The sequence below is a fragment of the Lepisosteus platostomus genome, chromosome 8 (genome assembly GCF_059453375.1).
Source record: "Lepisosteus platostomus isolate fLepPlt1 chromosome 8, fLepPlt1.hap1, whole genome shotgun sequence".
Classification (NCBI taxonomy): domain Eukaryota; kingdom Metazoa; phylum Chordata; class Actinopteri; order Semionotiformes; family Lepisosteidae; genus Lepisosteus; species Lepisosteus platostomus.
In genome coordinates, this window is record NC_142618.1 from 4,198,794 (window position 1) to 4,226,364 (window position 27,571).

General features: G+C 37.3%; 1 protein-coding gene across 9 annotated transcripts in view; it reads right to left on the reverse strand.

Annotated features, from left to right (window-relative positions):
* The window catches only part of LOC148655534 (receptor-type tyrosine-protein phosphatase mu), a 240,857-nt gene that overhangs the window by 94,807 nt on the left and 118,479 nt on the right, over positions 1-27,571 (reverse strand). For all 9 annotated transcript variants that reach the window (XM_088642104.1, XM_088642103.1, XM_088642105.1 and 6 more), the window contains exons 8-10: positions 4,132-4,440; positions 3,297-3,406; positions 384-585 (exon numbers count right to left, since the gene is read on the reverse strand). In XM_088642104.1, the coding sequence (XP_088498230.1) occupies positions 384-585; positions 3,297-3,406; positions 4,132-4,440 (621 nt within the window). The remainder of the gene's footprint in view (positions 1-383; positions 586-3,296; positions 3,407-4,131; positions 4,441-27,571) is intronic.

Here is a 27,571-nt window from a genome sequence, read left to right on the forward strand (position 1 = left end):
ACTCACTTACAGTACTTGCATTTCAAATCGTCACTTTTCTCAGTAGTAATATATCATTAGAAAAGTCCAGGACAGTACAGATTATTTTCTTTATGAACTATTTCAAAGCAATACAGGGGTTCTTATAAAATGTTTTAGGCGATTCCAGCAAATGAGTATCATGAGAATTGTACACTGTGGTGCAAAGGAGATGAAAACAAATAGAAATTCGACCATGCGTCATATTGATTCACAACACAGAGCTTTTAAAAACTGTTGTCTGAACAGGCCAGTCAGCTTTATTAGCATCCTATGAATCTGAACAGAATATGTGAAGGCACGGAGTCTGAGATTAATATTTTCTTAGGGAAAAGTACAGTAAAATTATTTTTTTAAAATCTTACCTGATATCTTGGTGGTAAATTGAGTGATAACAGGAGGGCCAAAGCCCTTGGCAGTACTGGCTCTGATTGTGAATGAGTACGTTGATCCAGGATAGAGACCCACAAACAAGTGAGCAGTCTCATTTCCTTGCTTAAACACCTTCCCACTCTGGTTGGACAAGTCAAATTCTGGGTCAAAGGAGCTGACAGCCTTGTAGGAAATCTGTGTGAAGAACAACAAAACCTTAAGATGGAATTCACCCAGAAAATCCTTTGGATATATGCTCTGTCAGACTTCAGTGAGATAAAGTGCCCTGCTTGTCCGGCACTCATGAAATTCTGTAACAAGGGTAAAGGGAAAAAAAAAGTGTGGGCTTTGGAAAAATTATCACAGAGCTATTGCGTCTAAGAAATTCTGAGCCACTCTCTGTCTGCTGGACAGCACTAAGCTTCCACTAATACTTTGAGGTTGTTTGACACTATAGTATCCTCTTCTTCTTTTAAAAGGAAAAAAATAAGTAAGGACTTGAATTAATAAAGCTGATGAAGCAATGGGCCAGGATTAATTAATCAGGATCACACTGATTAATTGCGACAATAAATGTTTGATGCAACTAATGCATACATACTTAATTTAAAGAAATCACACATTTAAAAAATTCAAGATTCTTAGCATTACACATTCTTATTCCAATGAAAGAACAAAGGGAGTCTGAATGAGGCAGAACTGTTTCAATAAGGTGTGAAATGCTAGGATATTTGTAATTCTTCTTCATTTAAATGAAGTGACTAAAAACACTACATCATTTTTAGACGTAATATAAGAAGTTATCTTCATTTTTAGAAGTAATATAAGAAACAGAATTCCATTAATCATTGAATGTTCTCAGTAATATAATGACAGAAAGGACCAATGGAGATGAATAAAATGATTATCAGGCCTGTGTTTTGTTTGTATTTTCGAACAATAATGCACAAATTATCTGCTTTGTCAAAATCAATATAGCAAGGAAGGCATCAAAAATACAGCAACTGTAGTATTCTTTTCAAAGTGTCATAAAACGACACCTGCAACCAGGACTGTATAAAACACAGCACTATTTTATCCCACTACTATGGATTCACTCAGGCACGTCTTTGTAAAAGAAATAATTCGTAGTTAAAGATAAACAACTGTATACCGATCATCCAAGAGCAGCTTAGACATTTTAAACTGAGGAATCACTAGATACACTACTGTTGAAAAGGCAAAAGCAGGACTGATTAATCTCTTTCATTTTTATAGGTTTCATTTAAGATAAGAGTAAAGAGTTTCAGCCTAAATGTTCTGCTCCTTCAACATTCTAGAGTGCTGCTTCAGAGAGGTGCTGCCTGAAAGGAATAAAAATCACCTCCATGTGCACCATGAAGCAGCCCTGTCAACCCAGGGCACCATTCAAACAAACTCATACCAGAGCTCAAGAAAAAACAAAACGTCACTAACTGCAAAATAATACCCACAGCTGGCTACAGAACTTTCCAACAGTGCTCAAACTCGAACGTGAAAAAAATATAAGCAAACTAAACACAGAGAACTCTGCTAACAGCAATGTCATAAAAGGAAAAGATTTAACTGAGAAAGGTTACATGGAGTAATGCCAGTTTCAAACTGTTCTTAATGTGCAGGGGAAGAAAAATCTTAACAGTAGTAACTGATTTTAGCAAACTGACTTAATGAAGCAGAAAACCTTTGATTTGCTCATTTTTAAATGACAGTTTTTCAAAATGCAAGCAAAATTAATGGAGGATTAGCTGACAGAAAGAAGAACTTAAATGTAAGTATCTGACAGCTTAATTGGCTAACTTAAAAAAAACATTTTATTCCGGTACAATGAATCTTTTGAATACATGAAGTTTTAATATTGTATTGTGCAGACTTCGTCAATTAACTGAAAGATCAAATCAACAGAGCATTCAACTGAGTAACAGATAGGCTGATTTTACTGTACAAGTGGAAAGACTAGGGCTAGACAACTTTTTAAAATATCCATAATTACAGTATTGGATAAAATGGGATTCATCAGTTTGGCTGAATTCTACACTATACTGTATATCCAACATTAAAGGATAAGAAAAAAAGTGTTAAACTTTTTAAACTGTATTAAGATGATTTTTGTTTATTAAGACAACACTTCTGCACAATATTTATAGAACAGCTAAGGTTTAAACTTTTTAATATTTAATTATAAGTAATTATTCAGTATGAAGACCAATGTATGGAAAGTCTGAATTTACTGAAAATCCCATTTACGTGAATACTGAACAATCCCATTACAAGTTAATCCCAATAATATATACATTCATTTCTGCATGTTTTTTGATTAAGCAATTGCCCAGTATGGTGTCCCAGCACTGTTCCTTCCAGACCATTATTTCTAAGACCCCTTGGCAGTGCTGTAGATAGCGCCACCCTTTGAATGAGGGATTTATAAAAGGTACTTACTATGTCGGTCATTAAATTAGACTGTGGCGCTGTTCGTAAGAGCAAGGGTGTTAACCCCAGCGTCCTAGCTAGATTCCACTTTATTTTCTATCTCAAGTTTAAGGTTCTAGATGGTGAAGCAAATTATTGGAGTTACTGCTGCATGTTTCCTATCCATTATCCAAGTGGACTTAACTAATTTTAAAGTCATCGGTCTTTCAGAATAAGTATTTATAAATGTAGAGACTTAAATATCATACACTCAGAATCTACAATCACATGATGAATTCAGTAATAGGTTCACAGTTTTAAATAACAATAAAGGGGGTTCTTTATTGATAATGTATAACTTATTGTTTGTATTTGTTTTGTGAAGGTGGGGATGTGTTCTTTATTTTTAATGGTATGTTAGCATTTAATTTATACTGTGTTCTGAAATAAAGTCTGCAATAGCTGCTCATGGGAAGAATTACCTCATACAGTGTAATAATTCCATAGGTCTGTGCAGGCTCCCTCCACTGCAGATAGATCTTTTCTTCAAACGTGCTTCCCTGAATGGATTCTAGAGGCACTGCACCAGGTACTGAAGGGAAAAAAATATTTGAAGAATGTCGGCACAGAAAAGAGGACATTCAACACCAAGAACAAAGAGCCTGCCACATCAGCTTAGCTAAAACCTCACATACATTGTCAAAAGGCTGGCAATTCAAAACCAATGTTTACCTCAAGCACATCTTTCACAATAAACCTCCCTCCTCACCTTCACTTAAACAGGAGCATTTCCAATGAAGTCCATGAGAACGTTTCTACAGTATTATGCGTGCTGGTCAAAGAGTATATACTGTATCTAAACAATATGGACTGTGTTCACTTGCTCTGTGCTGAGGGATTTTCAAAAGATTCTGTATTTCCACTTCTCCCGGGAATCGACTGCACCTTTGTAGTTCTACTTTCAAAGAACATCTGGAATATAGATTTCTAGAATCCTTTCCGCATTTTCACCCCTCATTCAAAAAATGAAGATTCAGCCAAGATACGGCATATAAATTTAGGATGTGCACGAATGGTCACTTGACAAAAGTTAAAAAAACAGGTTCGTTTTTGCTGCACACCAGGAATCAGTCCGACACGATTCAGTTGTCTCTTCAAATGTGTATAACAAATGGAACCAAAACAGCAACAACAAAAAAAGCCCTCCAAAACAGGAGTTCAAAGAAATCTCTTTTTTTTCCCGTTTTTCTCCGTAACCCCTCAGTTATGACGGCGCAAGTCTCTCACAAGTGACGAGCGGTTCGATTCCGATCTTACCATCTTCATCAGTCAGCACTTCCAGCTCCTGGCTCTCTCTCCGGCCCTCGGGATTGCTGAGCGCCAGCCTGACGCTGACGTTGGTGTAGGGAGACAGATCCCTGATGGTGTGCTGGGGAGAGGGGCTGCCGGGGTCCTGCCACACCTCCTCCCTGGCCTCCTCCTTGGCTCCGGCGCGGTAGCGGTACTGCACCGTCAGGTTGAAGCTGTGGCAGCGGGTCACGCTGTACCCAAACGGCTCCCAGCGCACGGTGATTTGTCTGGACTGGATGTCCACCACCTCCAGGTTCTTGGGCCCATGCATGGGATCTTAAAAAGAGAAAAAGAAAAACCCTGCAGTTAATATCTGGCTAAACGTGTACCAGTGATATCGTTTGCATCTCACAATTTGCACACGTACAGTACTTTACTGGTAAGGGCTCTGGAAAAGCAAAGGCATCAGAGACTGTAAAAACATACCATAATTTTCATCTCGTACTGTAACCTCTGGCTTTCAAGTTATTATAAAGAAATACATTCATACTAGAGGTTTACATTTATTTCTGAAGCCATCTTTTACTTATGTTTTGGTATTCCTGACAACCTCACAATGTCAATTTACGAACAACCACTCATAAGACACACAAAAATAACTGCATTAAAACACTATATAAACTATTATAAAATACCATAAGAATGCAGAAAAAGAACTAAATGTGACCACTGTGAAGAATTACCTTACCGCATACAGACACTCCACAATACAGTAAATGCAGACTTTTATGCATACAGTGGGTTGCAATTGTCTGATGCACAGGACCTGATATACAGGCTGCTTATCAGAACTGTACTGTGTATCCCCAAATTCCCCTGACCTTCAGATAGATTCTTTCCCCTTCCAAAACAGGCATGTTCCTTATGACATGGTGTCCCAAGGGCAACAGCTCTAGTGGGACAGTCTATTGACATTTCACGGAGACGCTTCCCTGGGTAAATCTCATGGGTATGGGATTTTAGGAGTGTTCAAGCCTTTCTTTCCATCCTTTAACACCAAACCATCCACTAAGTAAGCAGTGGAATCCAATCTGTTTTTCCACATCTGTATTCAACAATAATTTTTATTCAATACTTACTATTAATAATGTTTAATATATTGAGCATCAAAGAATATTTACTGTGTAACTGTAATATTAACTGTGCCTACTGTGAAAGTCCTAGGCTAGTAGCGAGAAGCTATACTAATCATACATCTGTGATGCATACTTTCAAGATTGCCTCTTAAGTCTCTTAAGACATCATCCCAGCTCATCCCAAATGATCCATGGGGTTAACGTGTGGAAAGTTATGTATTGGTACCGTACTGTCACATTAACATTTTGTAAGAACACTGCTGCTCCCACAAGCAGCAGAGGGACATGAACTGTCCTGCTGGAATGTTGTCATGTTAGTATGAGACCCAAGGAAAGGCAGGGCTTGATCGATGTAGGGCAGTGTTGTCTGGATATCATCAAACACTAGACGTCAACATCTGCAGCAACCCGGTATTCCTGCCTAGTCCATCAAGCTAAGACTTCCCCATTTTACATAACTAAGTATTAGTCTGCACATCTCACTGATGTCCATCAGGGTGACCAATACAAAACCTTCATTTATCGCTAAAGCAGACTTGGCTTCATCAAGAACAGTGTGCAGCTAAGTATTAATCTGTATTAAGTACCGTAAAACCTTGATATCTGTGAGTTCTATATTTGCAATTTCACCTATTCGTGCAAGAGTTTTAGTGACCACTTCTTTAACATTCGCAGAACAAATTTGCCTATTTGCATTTTGCGCAATAGGAGAGTCAACGGGGACAGCCCCTAAAATTTGTCACTAAAGCATTAGATTTGCAATGCGTGTAGGGTTGTTATCAGAGTCGTGTCTGCATCAGTGCTGTGTTGCGAAATAAAAGAAATGGTAAATAACAAAAATACTCTACGGTCCTCTAAGGGCCACAGGCTATCAAAGTCTCAGTTTTTACAGAAGAGATCTTGTAAGAAAGAATTAGACACACAGCAGGAGCAGAAGCGTTGGCTGAGCTGGAAAGAAGTGGGCAAACAACTTACGGTACTTTTTTTGTCTGTTATTACAGTACTGTGCTTTAATGAACTTTAAGTTATTAAGTTTAACTAATACAGGTAAGTTAGAGTAGTGACCTATTTTGTTTGCACATGTGATAACGTGAACTATAGAGGGAAAATAGCGCTCTTAAAGTTTCCAGGGCTCATTTTCATTACAAATACTATCAATCACTGACTCTGTCTGAAATAGCAGTTATAAAAAAATATTACTATGGAACTGTATGGTTTTGCAAGCCATGGGACTATACTGTATTTCCACCATAACGTATTGAGTCCCGTATTCGCAAAGTCACCATTCACCCAGACTTCAATGCACCTAATCCTCTCAAATACCGAGGTTTTATTGTATAGTGGTTCCATATTTCATGATTTTCACCTACTGTAGCTTGACATTCAACAGGTTAAATCGCCTGTGCCCAATGGACTCTCTCACTAATGAGGTGATTTTGTGTTCATGCAACGACCAGAAAAAGCAATATCCAGAATTTGAATACTTATTTTTTCATAAAACTTACACGAAAGGAGTAATAATCCTTTCAATGCTCAGTATAAAAATATATGAAATGATAACATATTAAAACAACACACAGTACCTATAATACAAGTGGTGCAGATTGCCTGTATCTTTTGATGGAGGAGGATGACTAGGGTCACACTCTGCCCACAATAACGAAGGCAAAACCATTTCCCTCGGGAGCACGCTATGTGTCATATCAACAGCCAAGTCCAACAGTTCCTTCACAATCCCCCGATGCTGCCTGCAGCATATTTCATCTTCTCCTCACAGCTGGCTTTCACTGACTTTCAAGCATTGAAGCCTGACAGTTGCTGTGCTGATCCAAAGGACCTACAAGCCCATATTCCAGCCCCTGGCACTTTAACATCACGTCTAATCAGGGATCCTTGTTGCTTCCACATTCGACTCTGTTAATTCTCTAGGGGAAAGCAGCCAGAAAACAGAGTAATAGGATCAATTTTCATTCCAAGTTCAATTCACAGTCCATTTCTCTGGAACCTTACACTTTACAAATAGCTGGGCTTTTCAGAAACTCAATTTCAAGGACCCTGGGAGACATTTAAAAGCAATTTTAAGGTACCCACGTTGATATTTAAAATTCGAAGATGAGACAGGAAACGTAAGGTTTCAAGCCTCCAATTTGTTTCCTGCATGTTCTCATGTGCCAAGCATAAATAGTGGAGAATTAAAAAAATACAATACAAGGGACAAAAACAGAAGGGCACTGATCAGGACATTGTGCTTAAACAAGAAACGGATTATATCCTTAAAACACTCTGACTTGGAAGCTCAGTTACAGTCTGTGTAATAAAAAATAAAGGTAATATTTTCATGCAATTAGTCGGATTATGTTGAAGCAGTCAGGAAATGGATGGATATTAAAACATTATTTATAGATGAAGTACTGTTTTCGTTATTTTCTTGCTGGCAAGACTGACTCTTTCCTACTGTCGTGTTGGGAATACAGAAACTACAGATGCAACATCAGCATTTCTCTTCAAAATACACAAAAATGCATATTCCTTTATTTCCCCACAGCCGTGCAAACAAAAAATTTAATCTTATTTTCTCTGTCACCCTCACTTGAAATTAAAATGCCAAGCCTTAGTAGAGGAAGTGACTAGTTCAGCTCTGCGGGTTGTTAGTCCCATACCTTTATGCAAAGTGGTACAGTACCTATCATGCTGACTTTATTAAAACAGGCAACAGATCATTAGGGACAAGGCCACTAAAACACGTCTATAGTATGGTAAGTCTACCTGTCAAGTAAGCTAAATTTTCACCTGTGTCCCAGCAGAACATAAAGTCACTACAGTACATACAGTATGCTGTTATTATTCATCACATTACATTTCATTGGACTCAGGACAGAAGATTAAGACAAAAAGTGATGCAGTATTAAATCAGGAATCATAAATAAAATAATACAGCTATATATATATACACACACACCTTATGAAACCGGGTAGTTTATTTACGTATACATTACGTATACACTATGTTTGTACTAAGATGTTTATTAACGGTAATTAAAAACTAAAATGATTTTTAAGAGCACAATGTAGAAAGATTTTACAACTCATATCTTTTAAGTCCATCAGACATCTACTGTAGGTACGGCGCAAGAAACAAAATTGCGGTTAACGTTGTTGTAAGGACAAGGTGTCAACTCTAAACAGGCCACCTTCACATTCAGAACATTACATCTTTGACAAAGGTAAGATGTGCAAAGGCCTTTTATACCAATGTCAAAATCTTTGACATTCAGAAGACTTAGAGGTAACAATAGTATACAGTATGTATGCCATTCTTTGCCACACAAGAACCATTCTGCAACTTGAACTATAAATAATATTTTACAGTCCAACTAACGTAGTGGCCAGAAATGACGACAACTTCTGTGATAAATAATTAAACTGAGCAAGGAGAAGGGGTGGAAGGGCTAAGATTAGTATTTTGAACACACAATGCTGTTTTCCATTGTAAGCCTGTCTTAATTATGTTACACATTGGACAGTTGGTTGTTTTATCTACTGTTTTTATCAAGACAAAATTTACTGACTCAAGTGAGAATTCAAAACAAACATTATTTTACCAAAAAGTTTTGATTTCTGCCTGACTATAATAAAGGCAATGTTGTGGGACCAGTTTTCATCAAATCTGAAAATGATAAATAGGGCTAAATTAATTTACATATGGTAATTAAGGCACCTTTTCCTGTAGATGCATTGTGGCTGAATATAAACAAATGAATGTCGAGCAGAGCTGGGGATACTGTTCAACAAGATGAGAAAGCTTTCAGCATGCTGCACGCAGTTAATTGTCTTCTCTCTATGTCTAAGTGTCTGTCAGTCTATCTAATCAAATTTGCATGTAAAGTAGTAAAATTAACAAACAGTCTCTCCCCTCAGATTCATCATGTCTTGTAACACTGGGTTCTGAACAAGTACTGTATCTGCATATCAGTAAAGTTATTTATTATTTCCCGGTAACACATCCACACTTGTACAACAAAAAGTTTATTTTTTAATTAAAGTATTTAACTTTAATATAAGTAGCTGCACTATCTTGTTATATACAGTATATACATATGAATCATTTTACAATGTAAGCAAATCGTTCCAGGATAGCTTCTTTCGTATTAGGACTTTAACTTGGATGAGGTTTTCTCACTGTTTTGACAATTAATTTGTTAAAATCAAACTTTACGGTACCAAAGAAGAGGGCTCTACTGAAATACAGTAAGTAAAAAGAAGCTGATTAGAAGCCGATATATTGGAGATATATTTCTATGCTGTGGCATTAATAGGTTATTGAGTCAATTAGAAAAACTGACATCACATCATATCTTTAGTAAAATCATTTTTGCCATGAATTATCAGATAATCACACTTCAGTTGTAATCATGCGTAAGTACATGTGAACAGAACAAAAATATTTTAAATCTGAAAATGTCCAAGTATCTGTTTTATGAGGACCCTTCAAATTAACCTATATTTCTATTTAATTTAATAATAAATAGTAATAAAAGTAATTCCTTGCATTTATACAGCACTTTCCCTCCCAAGGAATCCCAGAACACTTTACATACGGCAGAGGATCCCCTTCATCCAGGGTTGAAGAACAGTACCCATCTACCCATTATGCACCAGCAGCCCCATTACAGAGTAGTTCACAGAGGAGAAAAAAACTATCACCACTTGAACAAAGAATGAGGAGGTCTGACTAAGAAGTTCTGGGGTGGAATTTGAATAAGACAGCACACTCTTACTCTTAGGACCAGAGCCATTGAATTTTAATGGCTACAAGTAGTAAGGACTTATGAAGACCAGCACCTCCTACATCACTGCAAATCTTTGGAAGCCTCCCATCTGCGTACTGACCGATCCCAGCCTTGCTTAACCACTCAGACATAACAAAATTGGGCTACAATGTCAAAGGTGCGACTATTTTAATACTGAATAACGCTGAGGTCAGCGATTAAGCATACTCCAAGCCTGAATGGGTGAAGAGTGAGTAAAAAGAGAAAACATGACACTTTTTGAGGGAGTTGAGAGAGGTTTGCACATTTTAATGCACGAGGAATGCAAGAACATTTGCAGCAATAAAAAGGGTGGGAAGACAATGACTAAGCCACTACTTTCAGCTCTGTGGGAAAACCTCAGCCTTGGCACTTGCTATCTGCTTCATGTCTTTGGAAAAGATTAAGCACTAAAACAATCGGGCAGACATCCACAATAAGATTGGTAACAGTTGTATGGCTACAAGAGACTGCTGCCTCTTTGAAGGTGATACCGGTTTACACTTTCTTTTTGTTTTTAGGCAACATACAGCACTGGACTGTCCCCTTTCACTGTTGGCAAAGAGTAACTTTTTGATTCAGAGGGGTCACTTTTGGAAAATAAGTATGGCAAAACATAATTTGTCATAAATATATTTAAAAAGTATGTCATAGAAGATCACATCTTAGAAAATCATTAATATTTTTCCTTCCTTGCCATGGGCGTACATAAATAAAAATGAATTTAAAAAAACACTGAAAATGTCTGCAACAAAGAATGAAGGATGATATCATATAATCATAAACAAATGTTCTGTCTGTATTACCCAAGGCCTGAAAACAGGGATGACTGTGTCAGTTCAATTTCTTTTCTTGTGTGTTCGAATTACTTTCTCACGCTGTAGTCGCACAACAAAAAACAAAAACACACAAAATAGCTCATGACAGTACTTAGGCAACCATCAGGTGATATGAGAAAAGACTGTTTCTTTCTTTCTTTTTCATGAAGGTTGTAAGACAACCAGTTCTGGTAGGCAAGCAAATTAAAACAAAAAGTGAATGGCAAAGAAAGCCTTTTTATAAAAGTTATTAAGTTATAAAATAATATTGTGAAAAGCTTACATTGGGCAAAAACATTTTTCCATCTGAGTGGTGTAGCGAGTAAGCGGTATCAACGGGTTAGAACAGATACGTTGTGCGACTAGGAGGCTTGTTTTTTTCGTGGCTCTTGTGCCAGCAAGAACATCCCCAGTCAGCATCAGCAGTCAAAACAGCCCTCACAGTGATGCACAGGTGAATCTGCCATACCAGGTACGTACCAGCATTTCACAACAGCCACTGAATAGAATGTCAGGCCAAACATTTTGGAATTAGCTATACAGCCCTTTGGTTTTGACAAATGACGAGTTGTTAAAGATGTTAAAAGTAAAATGGATGCTCATCTCTCTAGTTAGTGAGTCTAATGTACTAGTTAATGATCAATACATGCTTTGGCCTCTATGGTGCCTCCAGGTGAATTGGTTAAGGAGGTTGCTCTACCTCAAGTTCAGGTGCTGCGCCCACCATTTCATTAACCTAACAGTTCTTCCCCTTGTTGCATCTTGGCAAGAGTCTGTTGGCACCATTCCACTCCTGTCCTTAGAGGAGTGGAGCAGAATCCCACAAGACTCTATGAACATCTGGACTGGGAGCTGAGAGAAAGCCTTAATATTTTACTAAGCTACAGAGGTGCATGGCAGTAACTATACAACACAATACACCGAGGAGTGCTCATTTCTCTTCTCAGACAAAGCTTTCAAATCTTAGGAACATGCATAATTGCATGTTATTTTTCTCAACGAAACGCAAAAGCACATGGCTCATCTTACCACACTGTTGTTTGTGTCACAATGTGTTCACACTGCCCAGAGGGTGTATTTCTAAATCTTTAGCAGTTAAGAATATACAATACTGTATACACAAATGTAAAAACTTGATGATAAACCTTCATGTAATAAAAAAGCAATGTGATTAGAACTTTGGGAATCAAAGGATAATAGTACTGTATATAAGAGATGAGAAAGAAGGACAAGATTTTGAACAGTACAAAGATGATAGAACAGGAATCCTGTAATTTGATTCCATAAAACGGTTTTGATCAGTATTGATTCGTGTAAAACTGACAGTGTACTGTACATAGGTCTGTAGCGTTGGAATGGAATTAAGGTACCAGTAGTGCCAAGCACTTAAGCAGGACGAAATAAAGCAGTAAGAATGTAGCTCCCTACCCTCAGAACTATAGATTACATCAGACTTTACATTAGGGGGGTATCTCCCGTTGATATCCTGCCATACATCAGAAAGAAAGCCTTATCTTTGAGTGATTCACCAATACACAATTGTTTTCATTGTACCCATATCATTGGTTCATCTCACTCATCATTAAAAAATGTATGAAGGATATAATTTTATGTATTAAATAAAACAATATTAATGCACACCTTATATACTGTATAACTCTCATTTGACACTATAAGAACTTCACAATATTCAATGTGGGTACATTCAGCATACAGTAGGTGTAGAGACCTGTTGGGACATAGGTCCTGCCACATGTACAGTAGCGTAAATGTTGTACAAGAATGAAAACCATTAGAGGAAAAATCCTAGAAAACATGAGCACTTGTTAGTTTATTTACACACTAAAAACGGGTCAAAACAGGTTAAACAATGAAGAACCCCTCATGGAATCACTCCAGTTTTGAGGTCACTTACTGTGGCTACCAAACAGACTTGCAAGTCTTATCTTATGCTGTTGGTAGGCCTGGATCACCCTACGTTCTTAATAAACATGACAAAATCTCAGATAATTAAGTACCTACTGTAGGATCATTTGCAGCCATTAAATCATGAATCACGATAATTCTTCTGTTTTTCCAATTATTGTTAGTGTTTTTTCTGTGATGTAAAAAATGTCCTCATTTCAAGAAATGAGCCAAATTAGAATCTAAAGACTGTTGTAAAGGCCAGGTATTTGAAACCTAAGCTATGAGATCCAGTCAGGAAGAAGTTTATTTGCCTCATGCATTTTCATTCAGAAAAAATAAAAGTTACTATTTCCTCAATCACCTAGTTTTTAAAATGTAATACTAAATATCATGTATTTTTAAAGAAATAAGTTTGATTAACTGAAAATGATAGGAACTCCAAGAAACAGCATGGAAAAATAAGTAAATGTTAACATTTTAGCCCAATGTCACTGAAGATACACAGTCCAAGCTCCCCTGAAAAAAAAATATATATGCAAAACAAAATAAAAGGCATTAAAAACTTAAAATGCTACCTTAACATTTGATCTCTACAGCGCTTTAATAAAGATGATTAAAACGTCCTTTGACAACACTTAAAACTGAAAGACATTAGCAAATTAAACAGCAATGGCATTTCTTTCAACCTCCCAAAGGTTTATGTGCAATAACACCAAAGCAATAAACCAGTTTTTCTCCACCTGAGCACCGACATCTGGTGCCAAACACCAGTGCAATTTAATCTCAATTTGTAAGATATTACAAAGCTAATCCTGTAGCTCAAGATAAAAAACTAGGCAACAAAAAAATACAACACTTGTATCTGAATTCTGTTGCAGTACGAGTCGTCAAAGAAAATAATAGGGCACATCACATACATCCTTCAGCTTGCTACGGTTGGCATAAAAATTAATGATTGGTATTATAATTAATTTATTTGGCTGTGGCTTTAATCCAAAGAAATTTCCATTTGTTCACATTTATGCAGCTGGAAATGACATTGAAACATTTGGAGTGAGGAACTTTGCTCAAGGGTACAACAGCTGTGTACCACTCAGTGTTTGAACCCACAGCCTTCCTGTTGTGAGTCCAGGGCCTTTACTGCACACCACTGCCAATATGATAATGATCAGTTTAGGTTTTACTTCACATTACAGACCATCTTTTTCATAATTATCAGACAGTGTTGATGCATTGAATTTAAAACACATACTTTTTAAGTACATAATCATTAAGCATACATTAAGTATATAATTGTTTGTAGAATAGTGAAAGTATCTTTAAACATACGGGGAAGAAAGGCAGCTGAATTAAGTTAATAGACTGTTATTTTCCCTGTAAATACTACTGTGTGTGATATTCCATTGCAACAAAAATGGTGTGTACAGAAAAATGTGATTATTCAGTACTAGAATAACCTTTGTCTTAAGCAATTCCGATATTTAAGCTTTAATAATAAAGATTTTAATATAGTTTTTGCCCATTTTTTCTCTCCTGAGATGGAAATGAACACATTTACATCTAGCAGGTAAAACAAGAGGATACAGTAGAAGCCACATTGCACTTAAGAGTATCAGAATAAACAGGAATATGATTAATGACTTGATCAAGGATTGCGTTAAGAATGACCAGTTGTACTTAAGGTAGTGAACAAGCTGTCTCATTATATTTTCTACTAGTATTAGCAGGGTGAATAAGGAGAGCTCTTTACAACAAAGAGCTAAGTAGAGTATTATATATATGTACAGGTAGCTACTAAAGCAGCCTTTAAGGCTTACCGAACTGAAATTTGCCATCTTTTCTCTGTTAACGTCTAATAGAGTTATTATTGTGGTTCCCCATGGAATGATTTGCCCTTCAAACTTCCCAGACACATGATACCCCAATCTAGATAGATACCTGTATTTCATTTTCAGACATTGATTTTCTACCTTCCTGTCTCTGTAATTCATAGTGAGAAAGTGTAGCACTGCTAACAATCTATCGATTAGGTGAACCTCAATTTTTTTTGAAACTTTACAAGACAAATCATTGTTGATCGGCACAAAATAGCCTAATACTGTTCCAAGTGTGAAGCAAAATGCCCTCTGTAGTTGCAACAATAAAGCCCTGGTAAACAGCATCTTGTGTACGTACTGTATAGTTTCTCCTCACATACAGTATAATACATCAATGTACCCACATTTCATAAAGTGAGCATATACATTTGTTGATTATTAGACTACCACTGTTCCTTGGAATAAAAAACAGAGCTAAAATCATGTCATTTCCTTAAAAAAACAGGTACTCAGTGACCAAGCTGAATTAAAATCCCCCAAAATTAGTTGAATAAGAGCTTGTTTAAACAAACACTAAAAAAAGGAATGCTTGACCGATTAACAAAGACAGCAAAGTTACAACCATTCTCTGCTTGAGCGGTGAAGATCACCTAGTAGGTGTTGGCACGACTGAAGGTGGCATGTTTGTGAGCGTGATGATTCGCCATCAGCGTGTGGAAATCAGGAAACTGGGCTGTGTCCTGGGGCGTGGAATTCCAGCACACTGGCCCAGATCATGCCCATCTGATCTACTGCAGCACAGTGAACGACCCACAGAAGGAGTATACTGTACTTGCCATCTGCATTAAAATATTCTGCAAACCCTGTACAGAAGTAATGACTGCTGAGAGGTTAACATGCCACCTTCGGTGGGCCAGAACATGTCTGTAATAGCAGCAAAGGGAACTGGTGGAGAGATTTATCAATGGATACCATGAAGGAGGGCGAAACTGTAAAGATATCATTGTAATCATTTTTCTAACTGTGGCGTTTTTCAGTCCAGTTGATGGAATAGTGGAAATTCCATCAGTGGGAATTGCAAATTAAGTATGCTGAGATACATGGAACAGAGTCCACTTTTACAGCAGGACAATGTAAGAACACAAATTACAATGGCATGATGTCAAGCAAACTTCAAGATCTTCTGGGCAGCTTTTTCTCCTGTCCTGTCCAATGTCATCAACAGCAAATAACACAGAACTGATCAGCTTTTGCCAGATGACTACACATAAGAGTGGCAGAACATGCCACAGTAGTCGATCAAAAACCTGAACACAAATGTTGCAGGATTTTTAGTAATCAGACAGGTTGTACCCAACACTAAACTTGTAATATTTTCATTTGCCTTATACAGTATTTTACACATTTTCATGTCATGCTTAAGACTGAAAACATTTTCTCTTGTGATTTGTATTTGTATTAACATTTTCAGTAAGTTAACACGTACTTAACATATTTCATGAAATCTATTAGACCCAAGTGTTGCTTTACTTTTGTGCATTTAGTGTATCACCAGTGCATCTACTGTACACTTAACAACAAAACTGAAAGAGCTGAGTTATATTAGACATCACAGCTGAAAATTACACATTCTTTGTGAAGAAGTGAAGGGATTTGGTTTTACTGAGATGGCATTCCATCCATATACAGGATTTATCAAATAAAGTCTCTACTTTTGCACTGCAGTTAAATTCCAGTGATTATCAAGCGTCTTGTATACTGTAGCTGTGTTCTTAATACAAATATAAAATACACGGTCCTCCTAACATCACTTAGAAAGAACCTAAGAAAAGTTATAAATGAGAGGAGCCCATAATATGCAATCAATTAAGGTCACTCGATCAATTCTGGCGCACTATGGCTGCCGTCGCATCATCCAGGTGGATGCTGCACTTTGGTGGTGGTAGAGGGGAGTTCCCATTACCTGTAAAGTGCTTTGAGTGGAGTGTCCAGAAAAGCGCTATATAAGTGTAAGCAATTATTATTATTAATTACACTTAAGATTCTGTTAAAATACGCTACAGTCACTGTGCATTTAAAGTGAAGCACAAAATCGCAATAACTGGATAATTACGTGATGAAGTATTTAAACTTGTCCGGCTCTGTCAATAATTCTAACATGAGCTGTTTCTATACTATGTATTAATCTGGTACCTAAAGTGAAATGGATCATACATCTTATCTGCAGTTAGATGAGCCGTTCAACAGCTCGACAGACAACCTTTGCCAAAAATGTTAAGTACTGTACAATACTGCACGATAATTAAAGACTAGCCTAGAGTCTTAAGATTCACTTCTGTAACGCAGGAACATTAACTGCAGGTTTAAGGGAGGGTATGATTCCAGATCTTGATTTACTGTTATACAGAATAACGCAACAGCTACAAAATGTGAGCATGGTAAGACAGTGGTAACAATACCCAGAAACATGGAGTTTCATTTCAGTTTTCATTTCAGACAGTTGCTGCAGGGAGGCTGCCCTGAAAAGTGAGATGACCTAAGCTTGCTTCCACATACAGTAGATTAAAGGTGGTTATTTCTGTAGTCTTCTGCACTACAGCTGTAACCTGTTATGGGTGTGCAAGTGTGACATTTTAAATGCATAATGAACCGGTATGAACCACTACTGACCACTACTGATCGCTATTGCAATCGCAGCCTTAGCTTGCAGCCATATGTTTTGGCTTCACTGCTTTTCCTTCATTTAGTCAGTAATTCTATAGACATAATTAATTATTTTGAATTTGTACACTCTTACAACAATTTTGTACGATTACTGGATAACATGGAATATAATATAGAGGTTACTGGTACAAATTTTAATTGTATTTTGTATGTGATGTCCTACTTACGCAGGACTTTACACAAGGTTTCATGCTGGGACATATTTTTTAGTGGTCAGATCATTCATCATGGACTGGGGTTTCACTGCTATGCTAATGGCACTTTCATTTGCAGGCCAGACCTGACACTACTTCTGCAGTATCTGCACTTCACAGACATAAGATGGAGTAGTTACAAAACGTTCTTTGGCTAAATTGTCACAGGACTTTCACCTGCGTAGCACTACTCATTTAAGGCTCCTGCTATGCCTACACGGCTTGAATAAAATGATATATGCCTTTAATAGACTAATACAATACCTTGTTTATAAGGATATTTATTAAGATACTAATCTGGGGGCTTCAGTATGGCCATGATTCCGAGGCTCGTGTGCAAATTAAAATCATTCTGTCTCTCCAGAATGGATCCCAGTGTTCTGTTTAATGCACATGCCTTTCCAGTAAGGCACAGAATGGTATACCTCCAGGTTACTTTAAGGCATTATTGCACAAGTACTGTTTGACACTTCATCTAAAATCCACTGCTTCCAGTCTTAAGTAGAATAAAAGTAGGTCCATACAACTATCAATAGTCTTTTCCCAAGTAGCACTAGATCCTTGGGAAGGAGAAAAGAAGACTGACATCTGACATTTTCAAAACCCCACTTAAAGACTTTTAATTAATAACTTGGTTTTGCTCCTTGCTTCACAAAGTGCATTTGCTTTGCATTTCCCCCTGCTTTCTTTTTGCCACTTTAAGTACATATCTTGAATAATTCTTAACCACAATATTAGTAGCAATTACATGGAGATATACTTTCAATTGACATAATGTACTATGGTAATGCATAAATACTCTAGCAATTTTGGTAGAAGACTCTAAATTTAGATTTTCAGTCCTAAACACTATTTTTTTTCTCAAAAACCTTCTTGCACAGAGATGCAAAACAACAAAGAGAAAGAAAGGAAGAAATATATAGAAATATCCTTTTGGTAAATCATCTTCAACACTTATTCATAATCTTTTAAGAGTAAGAACCAGAAAATAGCAAAGTTTAACAACCTGTTTGCGGAACTATCTGTTAGCTGCAGTCACTAAATATCAGTTAGACTAAAAGCACAGAGAATTGCAGGGTGGCCAAGTACAGAAATCAAATTCGAATGGCTGGGCTCTAAGTGACACATGCACTAAAGTGGGAATTTATTCCTGCAGTAGAAAATCCGCAAGGAGAATTCATATTTCTTAAAGTTAAGAAAAATGTCATGGCCTAAATACCGCAGAACAGAGGGAGGAATTCAGTTTAGAGGAGCACAGTTATCAGTTTGTGGAGTAATGCATCTTGTTAAATGGCTTTATGATGCTAAAATATTTCTTTTAAAGAAAATTACACCATTCACAAGGTCAGAATGAAATGCGAAAGGTTCATCATTCATGCAGTCAACATGTTGTACATCAGGAATGAGAAAGGAATGCAATTATCATAACTAAACTTATTTGAGAGGTATAAACTGCTATGTTTCATTTTAAGATGCATGGCTTAGAACAGGAATTTAATTTGCTTTAGAGGAAACTGAAGGGTGAAAGAAAATAATTCCATTTTTACTCTCTGGGTTATCTTTATATACTGTACATACATGTCTGCCCTGTGAACTGTGTTCCAATGAAAGCTTAATGAGCCAACCAAACAGTTACAACATCACCATCAAAGTATGCTAACACTACTGGAAAACAGTAACTCTTAACTTTAAAAATATCATAGTGTAGAGTTTTATTCTACCAAAGAAGAGGAAGGAAGAAAACTCATAACAGATGATTCATTGGACCAAATGTTTTTTTTTTAATAATAAATGAAGCTTTGTGGTCAATTTTTATTTTTCACAGTTTTAAAGCTACTATTCAACTTAAAGTAATGATTCCCAAGAGGAAGAGATGACAGAATCTTATCATTATCAAGACTGATCAAAGACAAAATAGTAGAAAAACGCAAAATATTTTTTTGTCGAAAAGAAAATCCCAAAGATCTATAGCAAATGTGATAAGTATTCCCTTTGAGTGCCTCACCGCCCCCAAATGACCAATAAGTGGGAAATTAGAATCCTGGATTGAAACAGGATGGAGGACAAACAAGATGAATGGACAGACATTGGTATTCTGAACACTGCATGAAGTATCACCTTCACTACTCCTGCTAGTGTAATTAAATATTCTAATTTGACATTTAGATAGAACTATTAACAAGTTTTATCATTCTAGCTTGACATTTAAATAATACTTCTCAATTATTAACACCATCACCTTCTGTTAATTTTAATGTGTTACATGTTGAACCTTTTACACATAATTAGATAACATAGCACAGATAAGATGGTACTGTGAGAGAGAAAAACCAAACAGTACTGTTACTGCCAGTTTTTTTAGAATAGATGCAAACAAAAAGCATTGTGTCCATGCCCTATACAATACCTAACCAATTCTAAACTGTTCAATAAAATAAAAATCAATTTACCTTGAGCTATAGAAACTTTAATGCACTCACGTTGGGAACACAAATGAAAGGGTCACTCTTGATAAAGGATGCAAACAGGGAATATGTTCAGCAGCTGTATAGCTTTACACAAATGGCATGAAATGTGTGAACAGTTCAACTGCACAAAAAAGGCCTCAGCATCTGAATAAAACAAACCTTAGACAGTCTCAAGTATACTGCACAGCACTATGTATTGACCATAAAATAAACATGACAATAATGCAGTAATAATGGAGAACTTTTGCAACTGTTATCCTTGTTAGCTACTGCAGTACTTGTTTTTCAATAGTACAAGTTTATTTTCTGCTGCAGATATCTATTTTGTCTGCATTTTACAAATAACTAAAAACTTGTATCACTCTTATTAGTAATATAATTCAATTAAATTGACTCCAGCTCTATAGAACCATAGATGAAATGTCACTGAATTAATTTGTTTTTGAAAATCTATAAGGAGGATTCAGCAACAGCAACATAGCCATCTCGGTCATAAAATGCTTTCATCCTTATTATGGCCTTTTCATATTTTCTAGGAAGCACTTGATAATGATGGCTTTCAACAACCAACAATCAAAATTAAATGACTTCTAAAGACAGCTCTTCCACACAATGCTTTCAAGAGAGATGGTGACTGTCCCTATGTCACGCACCACAGCAAAATGCATATCTTTAAAAAAACATATATTTAACCCTTTATCTACTGTATCTAGGGCAGGGATCTCAAACTCTGGTCCTTGTGAGCAGTGCATTTTATGGAATCATTTTTGGCAAAATACCTTAGTCCTGCTTACGGTACATTCGCCGTATCTCACCCAGGATTTGAACCCACATCCTTCCAATTAGGAGTTCTGAGCCCTACCCCACATTCCTGCCTTTTCTCAATTCCAGCCTCGCAGACATATAGTTAAAGTGTGCAACGCGGATGTAAAGTGAATAACAAACACTTCAAAAAGCAACCGTGACTCCTCATTTATTGTCAATGCAGGCAAAACCCATGCTGACCTGTGAGGAAAGGAAACAGGTCTACATGAAAATATATCTCATTGAAAATGAGTACTTCATAACTTTACCTACCCTGGTCCCATGTTGCACATCATGTAATATATTTCTAATTTACAGAGACAAGAGTGAACAGAGGAGTTTGGAGAGAACTCTTTATCCTGCAGCCATACATAATGCAGCAGGTTGGTTCTATAGAGCTCTTTCACACACCAAGGTGGAGAGCAAACTGCCGAGAGAATCTTCTGAGAGGCAGGGAGGTTTTCATCTTATGTTAATGGCAGCATGCCCAGCAAACATATGGGGTAACTTGTGTCTGTGCTTTCTCTTTTTCATTAAACGTTATCTTTTTTTAAGGTAAAGCTGAGAGCCTTTTGGAGTGTTTGCTCGGCTGTTATCTCAAATACGCTGCCTAGCCGAGAGCAGATTCTGAGGTCTACCAGAGAAAAAGGGATTTTTGATTATGTGCAGTCCTGCTATTTGAAAATAAAATCTACCTAAGGTTTTGTTTCTGTAAGAATATTTCCATGATTTAAAAGTATATTTTAAAAATCTATGTAGATTGAGCTACTGTTGATCCAGTTGTATTTTGCCTTTTTGTAAGAGCTATGAAGGGCTTTCATTTTATTCACTTTCTTAACACCTGCAGGGGGGACTGCATTTCTATCTGCTCTAGTTATGAGTTAAAGAAATGCATACCTTTCTAAGCAAGTTTGTCTGGGTTAACATATCTTTGTAAAGTAAAAGAACAGTGTGTTTGTCTTAAGCCTTTATTTTAATGCTTAATATTAATACTTGTTAATGATTGTTATTCCAAGATACATTGACTATTTAATAGTTTTCATCATCCTGAAAGAAGAATTCTGTGGAATGCAGAAAATTAATGAATAAGCGTCCTTTGTCCCAGCAAAGATGGTAATCCCCCTTCTTACCCAAACAACAAAACCTGATGCCCATCCTGGCGAGTAGTGATGTAAACAGGCAGTTTGGAGTTTAGACGGCACACAAAAATTCAGTGCCTGCCAAATACTGTACATGGTAGGAAAGTTTCGTCATAACCAGTAGGGTGTACTCTCTGCACACGGCACTTGTAAGTGGGAGTAACACTGGCACAGCTCTTCATTTTAAGCAAAATAACACTGTACTTACACATCATGGGGCAAGATCCAGAGTTCTGGTACCAGCAACAGTGACCAATTACCAGTACAGAATCTGTATAAGGCAGCGCTGGGAAGTGGTTTCTTGAAGAAACAGATTGTCTGAGAATAGCACACTTAATGGGAATCATTCAGTTGCCTGGCCAGTGTACAATAGACTGCAAATAATAAATTACCTCTACCCTCTCTCTCTCTTTCGTAAGGAACCTCAGAACTCCGGTGATAAAGATGTCTCATTGTGGATTCCTGAAATTCTCATTTACATCTGTGCACGGGTGCATGTTTCTGCATTACAGTATGAAATGCTTCACATTTTTCAAGAAAAAAAAACTAAAAGTACTGGGAAGATCAAAAGCCAAAGCACTATCTTTTGTGAAATTGTTATTCTGGAGACCACTTGAAAGACGGCCTCTGCATCTGAATCAGTATTTTTTTGTGACAGGGAAGATAACACAACCACATAATTTGTAAACTGCACCAGTGTCCTTCTTACCACAATAACTGCCTGAAGCTGTCTGCCGCTTCTGTTGAGTGAGGAGTAATGGCCTAATTCAGCTCAAGGGCAGGTTTGCTTTATTTCTTTAACATATCTTCATTTATACTTAATTCTAAAAGCCTTAAAAAACCCTTGAAGAAGGGGCAAGCTTTGTTTTATAGTTGCTTGGAGGTGCACGTCTAAATTCCGTGGAACTGTAATATTGCCACAACAGACAAAGAGACTTGGGGACTTGTCTTATTGTACTTCACTGTTTTAGATCAATAGCTTATGACATCATAAATTCTGTGTACAGCTGAACCTTTCAGATGAGGTTGGACCGTGATGTATTAAATAATACAAGTTTCAAAGATACTGTAGTAAGAAACAATTTAACAATAGAATCATACTATTAATCTGTCATCACTGCAAAACATGTGACCATCAATATTATATCCATACTGTATCAAATAAAATAGATTGAGAATATTTCCCCTTCTGCTTACCGAAAATCCATAGCTGATTAAAGTTTTTTTTTTTTAAATTTATGATACCAAAGCGATAAAACTCCTACTTCTTCTCTTGAAGAAAACTGGTAGAGCAGATGCTCAATTTTGCCAGGGGCAAAGAAAGCTTAATGTATTGTAAAACGTAGAGGGAAAAAGCCAAGTTAATGTATCTTCGCTGCTGGCCACTGCCAGGTTTTGAAGCTTTATTGAGCAATCTGATGGTTATCGTTGACTTGAAATTTGGGTACCTGTAACAGAAGTTGAACTCTTACTGCAGTTATTACTTTTTGGACCCAATACTGTGGCATTTGTGGGGAATCCAACGTGGGCATTAAACATTTTGGCAAGATGAGATGTGGGTATTTATTTTTCATTTTAAATTAATTTACTAGGAAAAGAACCATCCATGAGTATTACATTCAACACACTAAAACTGGAGCAGTGATTAAGTGTTCTTGAATTTCAAATATACAATAGACAGTGTTAACCTGAAGCACATCTGTTAGTTTTGCGTCAATGTTTTCTTACTGAACTGAATGTTTGGAAAAGATTACATCAAATGGCAGCTGAGAGTCAGGCTGCATAGTTTTCATTTCATAAGCAGCAGCAATTGTATCACAAAATGGAAGAGCAAAAGAGAAGAGTAGTGGAAGAGAAAGGAAAAGGAAATCACATGGGCTTGGCAATGACATTACAGAGAAAAAAGTACCATTAGCATGTCCCACATGAAGCAATAATAATTTATTTGTAGTATCACATACAGTGATACAAATTATGTGTGGCATTTGTAGTTTATTTGAAATCCTACATTAATTGAAAGCAGTAAATAGACTTAGCATGCTTTATTTGGTATGGTGTCAAACAAATGGAAAACAAAACAGGACAATGTGTTACATATTACAGCAACCAATAGCTGTTTAGTCAAAAGCATGTCTGAGGATCAATGCTGCAGTTGCTGTTTTTATAGGCCCTTCCTCTGTGGCACTTGCAAAAGAATTCCTGTGTAATAAATATAGTACAGACATGCACCATCTGAGGAAGAGCTCAAACTTGTGGGCCACAAGTACTGTACAAGATTTGCATTACAACCTAGGGGGTTAAAAGTACAGTGAGAGTTTTCGCCGTGTTGGGCCACCTTAGTAAGCAATGATCATGAAATAAAATCATGATCCTATTTTATTCAAAACGAGTTTGAGACGGGAGGAGAGGGGGATAGAAACTGTCACACTACCTAAAGTGGTTGCTACACAAATATGACACTGAGCAATAAAAAAATCTGAATCAAAACCTCAAATTTATGTAATGAACACATGTAAATCAACTCTCCTAATTTCAGGGGGAAACAACAGCTATTATACTTGTAGGGAGACCTACAGTATACAGGATTTATCTCGCAAGCACGACATAGACTAAATATCGCTGTATATACAAAGTAATCATTGCCCCATAACATAAGAATCCCAGTCACCTTTTTAGAAAATAATGGGTCTTGAATACTAAAGACCACAGAATACAACCTATATGGCCTTTTAGGTGCAGGCACTCTCAATAGGCCAGTTCAATAGCCTAGTCACAAGCCTAATCTTTGCTACCACATGGGTATTCACTGAAATGGATAGAGGGAAAGGGAAGAAAAAAAGACAGATGCTGCAAACAGCAATTTTTCATTTGTCTAGCAATGTGCTATCTGTCAGCAGTAGACTATTCCCCCAAGGCAGTGATTGGGGTCAGTGTAGCGGGAGCGCTCAGTCCTCTGCATGAATCTGATGCCCTTTGTTGCTCCGATAGGGCCAACAGCAGCTGTTCGAACAAACGTGCGACATGAATTTATTGGAAGGAGACAATTGGTTTGGCTCAGTGGGGCGATCAAGGGGATGTTTACGCATGAGGCGTCGCAGAACTTGCAAGAATCAAACGTGATGGACAGGGGAAAGCAAGTCCATTTTTCCCCCTCCCTTTTCTCCAGCGGCACTTGATTAGCAGAGCATAGGAGTGTGTGTCTGAAACTGACAAATTTCTGTGGATTCACAGCTACACATTTCTGCAATGCCCTGCAAAAGGTGATCGGCCCCTTCATATGACACTCATTTTTTCTCACAGACGAGCAGTCTTTGACAGGCAGCCCAAGTTAGTGCCCAGCTCACTTCACACAGATCCACAGCAGTCTGGGTTTTCTGTCTTTGTTTTCTCTCTTACTGGCAGACCTTTACGTTTTGTAATCAGTTTGAGCTCAGTTCATAATGTTATTAAACATTTTTTTATCCTTGTTTACAGCACAACGTTTCTTACAAAATCATGGGGCATACAGTACTGCAAACTACCCGTTGTGACACATTACTTACTTAATGCACATATACTGTACAGTAGATCTGCCCGGCTTGTTTTTGGTAAGCTGTAGAAAAGAACATTTTGGCTGCAGGTGGACTGACAGATTAAAAAAAAAAACGTACGACACGTTTTCTGCAACCTTTTTTTAAGAAATGTGTCATACTCAAGGTGACTTTCAAGAAATCATTTCCCAGTGTAGCCTATGTGAGATTTAGTATTTCATTTCCAAGGAGATCATACTTCTATTTAATTTGACTGTTGGGAGAACTGAGGCACAGAGAAATAGTGGCTTGCCCAAGGGTGCTGGCAAGTTATGTCACTAGGCTAGAACTCAAACAAAGGACTTCCTGCCTTTCACATACCTGCTCCAACTATTGTATCATTTTCTGTTCTTTTTTTACTTTTGACATTAAATTAATTTGATTTTTTTCCCCATTTTTTTTCTATTACGCCATTCTGTGGTGATTTGACGCCGTCATGCGTCCTTGTTTTTGGTTCCCCAAAACCAAACAAAACTCTTCGTCCCCCATTTTCCCCTCAGTTGCACATCCCTTCATGTTTCTAAGAACACCAAACAGGTACAATGGGACCCCTATGCAAGAAGGCTTGTATGGGGTCAGCAGCAGAACTCCAAGCCTCCACCATGTCTTCACTGGCACTATGGAGCTGTGCAGCAGAAAGTTCACCGAGACCAGGATCCAGCGACCCCAGGAGAGGAAATGGACAGAATTCCACCGTGCAAAGCTCAGGACACAGTCACTAATTAGCAAGAATAGCAGGTGCAAACAAAGAACCTGGCTACAGTATGCCTGCTTCCTATTTTTCAGTGTGGATTCCACCTTTACTTGTTTCTTGCAGCAAACGCACGTTGACGCAGTTCTCCACAAAATACTCAGAAAAGCAGTCGAACAAGAAATCTCATCACTGCTGGACATTCCCATGCATGAAAAGATGCCCATCGTGACCCCTGGGTAGCTGATACCAAGGAACAAGAACTTCACTTCATATGATACCATCCACGTGGAATCAGACACACTTTTGTAAAGGAAATGTAATGTGATTATTCAGTGATTAGGGTTCTCGGAGGCAAACTACATTGTCTGAGAGGTTCTCCAAAATATGTCAAATCTTGAAGTCTAGATGGTAAGCCCAAAAATAAAGATCAAGTCTGCTTTGCCTCCTTAAAATGGAGAAGATGGTCACTGTTATCAGAAGCCAGACTCCCTTTAATAAAGTTCGCTTGTTCGTGATGAACTAATTTGGGCATGCAAACCTCTAGGCAACATGAAACACTTTAACATAGAGCACGGCACTACCACGCATACTCGTTTGAGGAAGAACATTCAATTGATTTTGAGGTTTCTGAGAAACAGATATTGGTTATCCTGCACATCACAATGAAGAAACAACATAAGCGCTAAGAGAAAAACATAAAATCAACTTTCCTGTCACACATGGTTTTAAAGGAGATGAGAGTGTTTTTGCTTGGGGTGGGGTTATAAGGTTTGCATGTTCTATTTCAACCAGATAACCAGTCGAAAGTGGAAATAATCATAATAGTGTAAAGGCCATCTACATAAAGAGTACATTGTCTCTATGTGGAAAACAGCCATACCAATAGCTCTATACTGCATGTTTAAAAAGTCCCCCAAATTCTTCTCTTGATTTGCATGGCAGTGAAACAGATACAACTTGGACAAAGTGCAGACAAAGGAGAATGACAGATGCAGCATCTTTAGATCTACGTTTAGGATAAATTAAACTGATTGCAGAACCCCTTTAAACAGCTATTTAACAAGTGTTACCAACACTCCGATACATTTTTGGGTCATTAAGTCACAGAAAAATAGTAGTCTTAAAATCCAACTTCCAAGGCAAATATTTAGTATTTAAGTGGGAAAGAATTCTGCACCACTCTTTTACAAAGCTAAATATTATTTTGTAAAGCTATATCTCCACATTAAAGGATTCTGCGTTAAATATCAACAAAGTTAATCTGAAAACAAATGTAGAACGATCATCTCAGTACTGCACTGACATCAACACTGACTTTGGGAGACACTATCATAGATGATGAGTCATTAATGCATAAAATGAAATCAAAATGATACAAGTTTTATGTT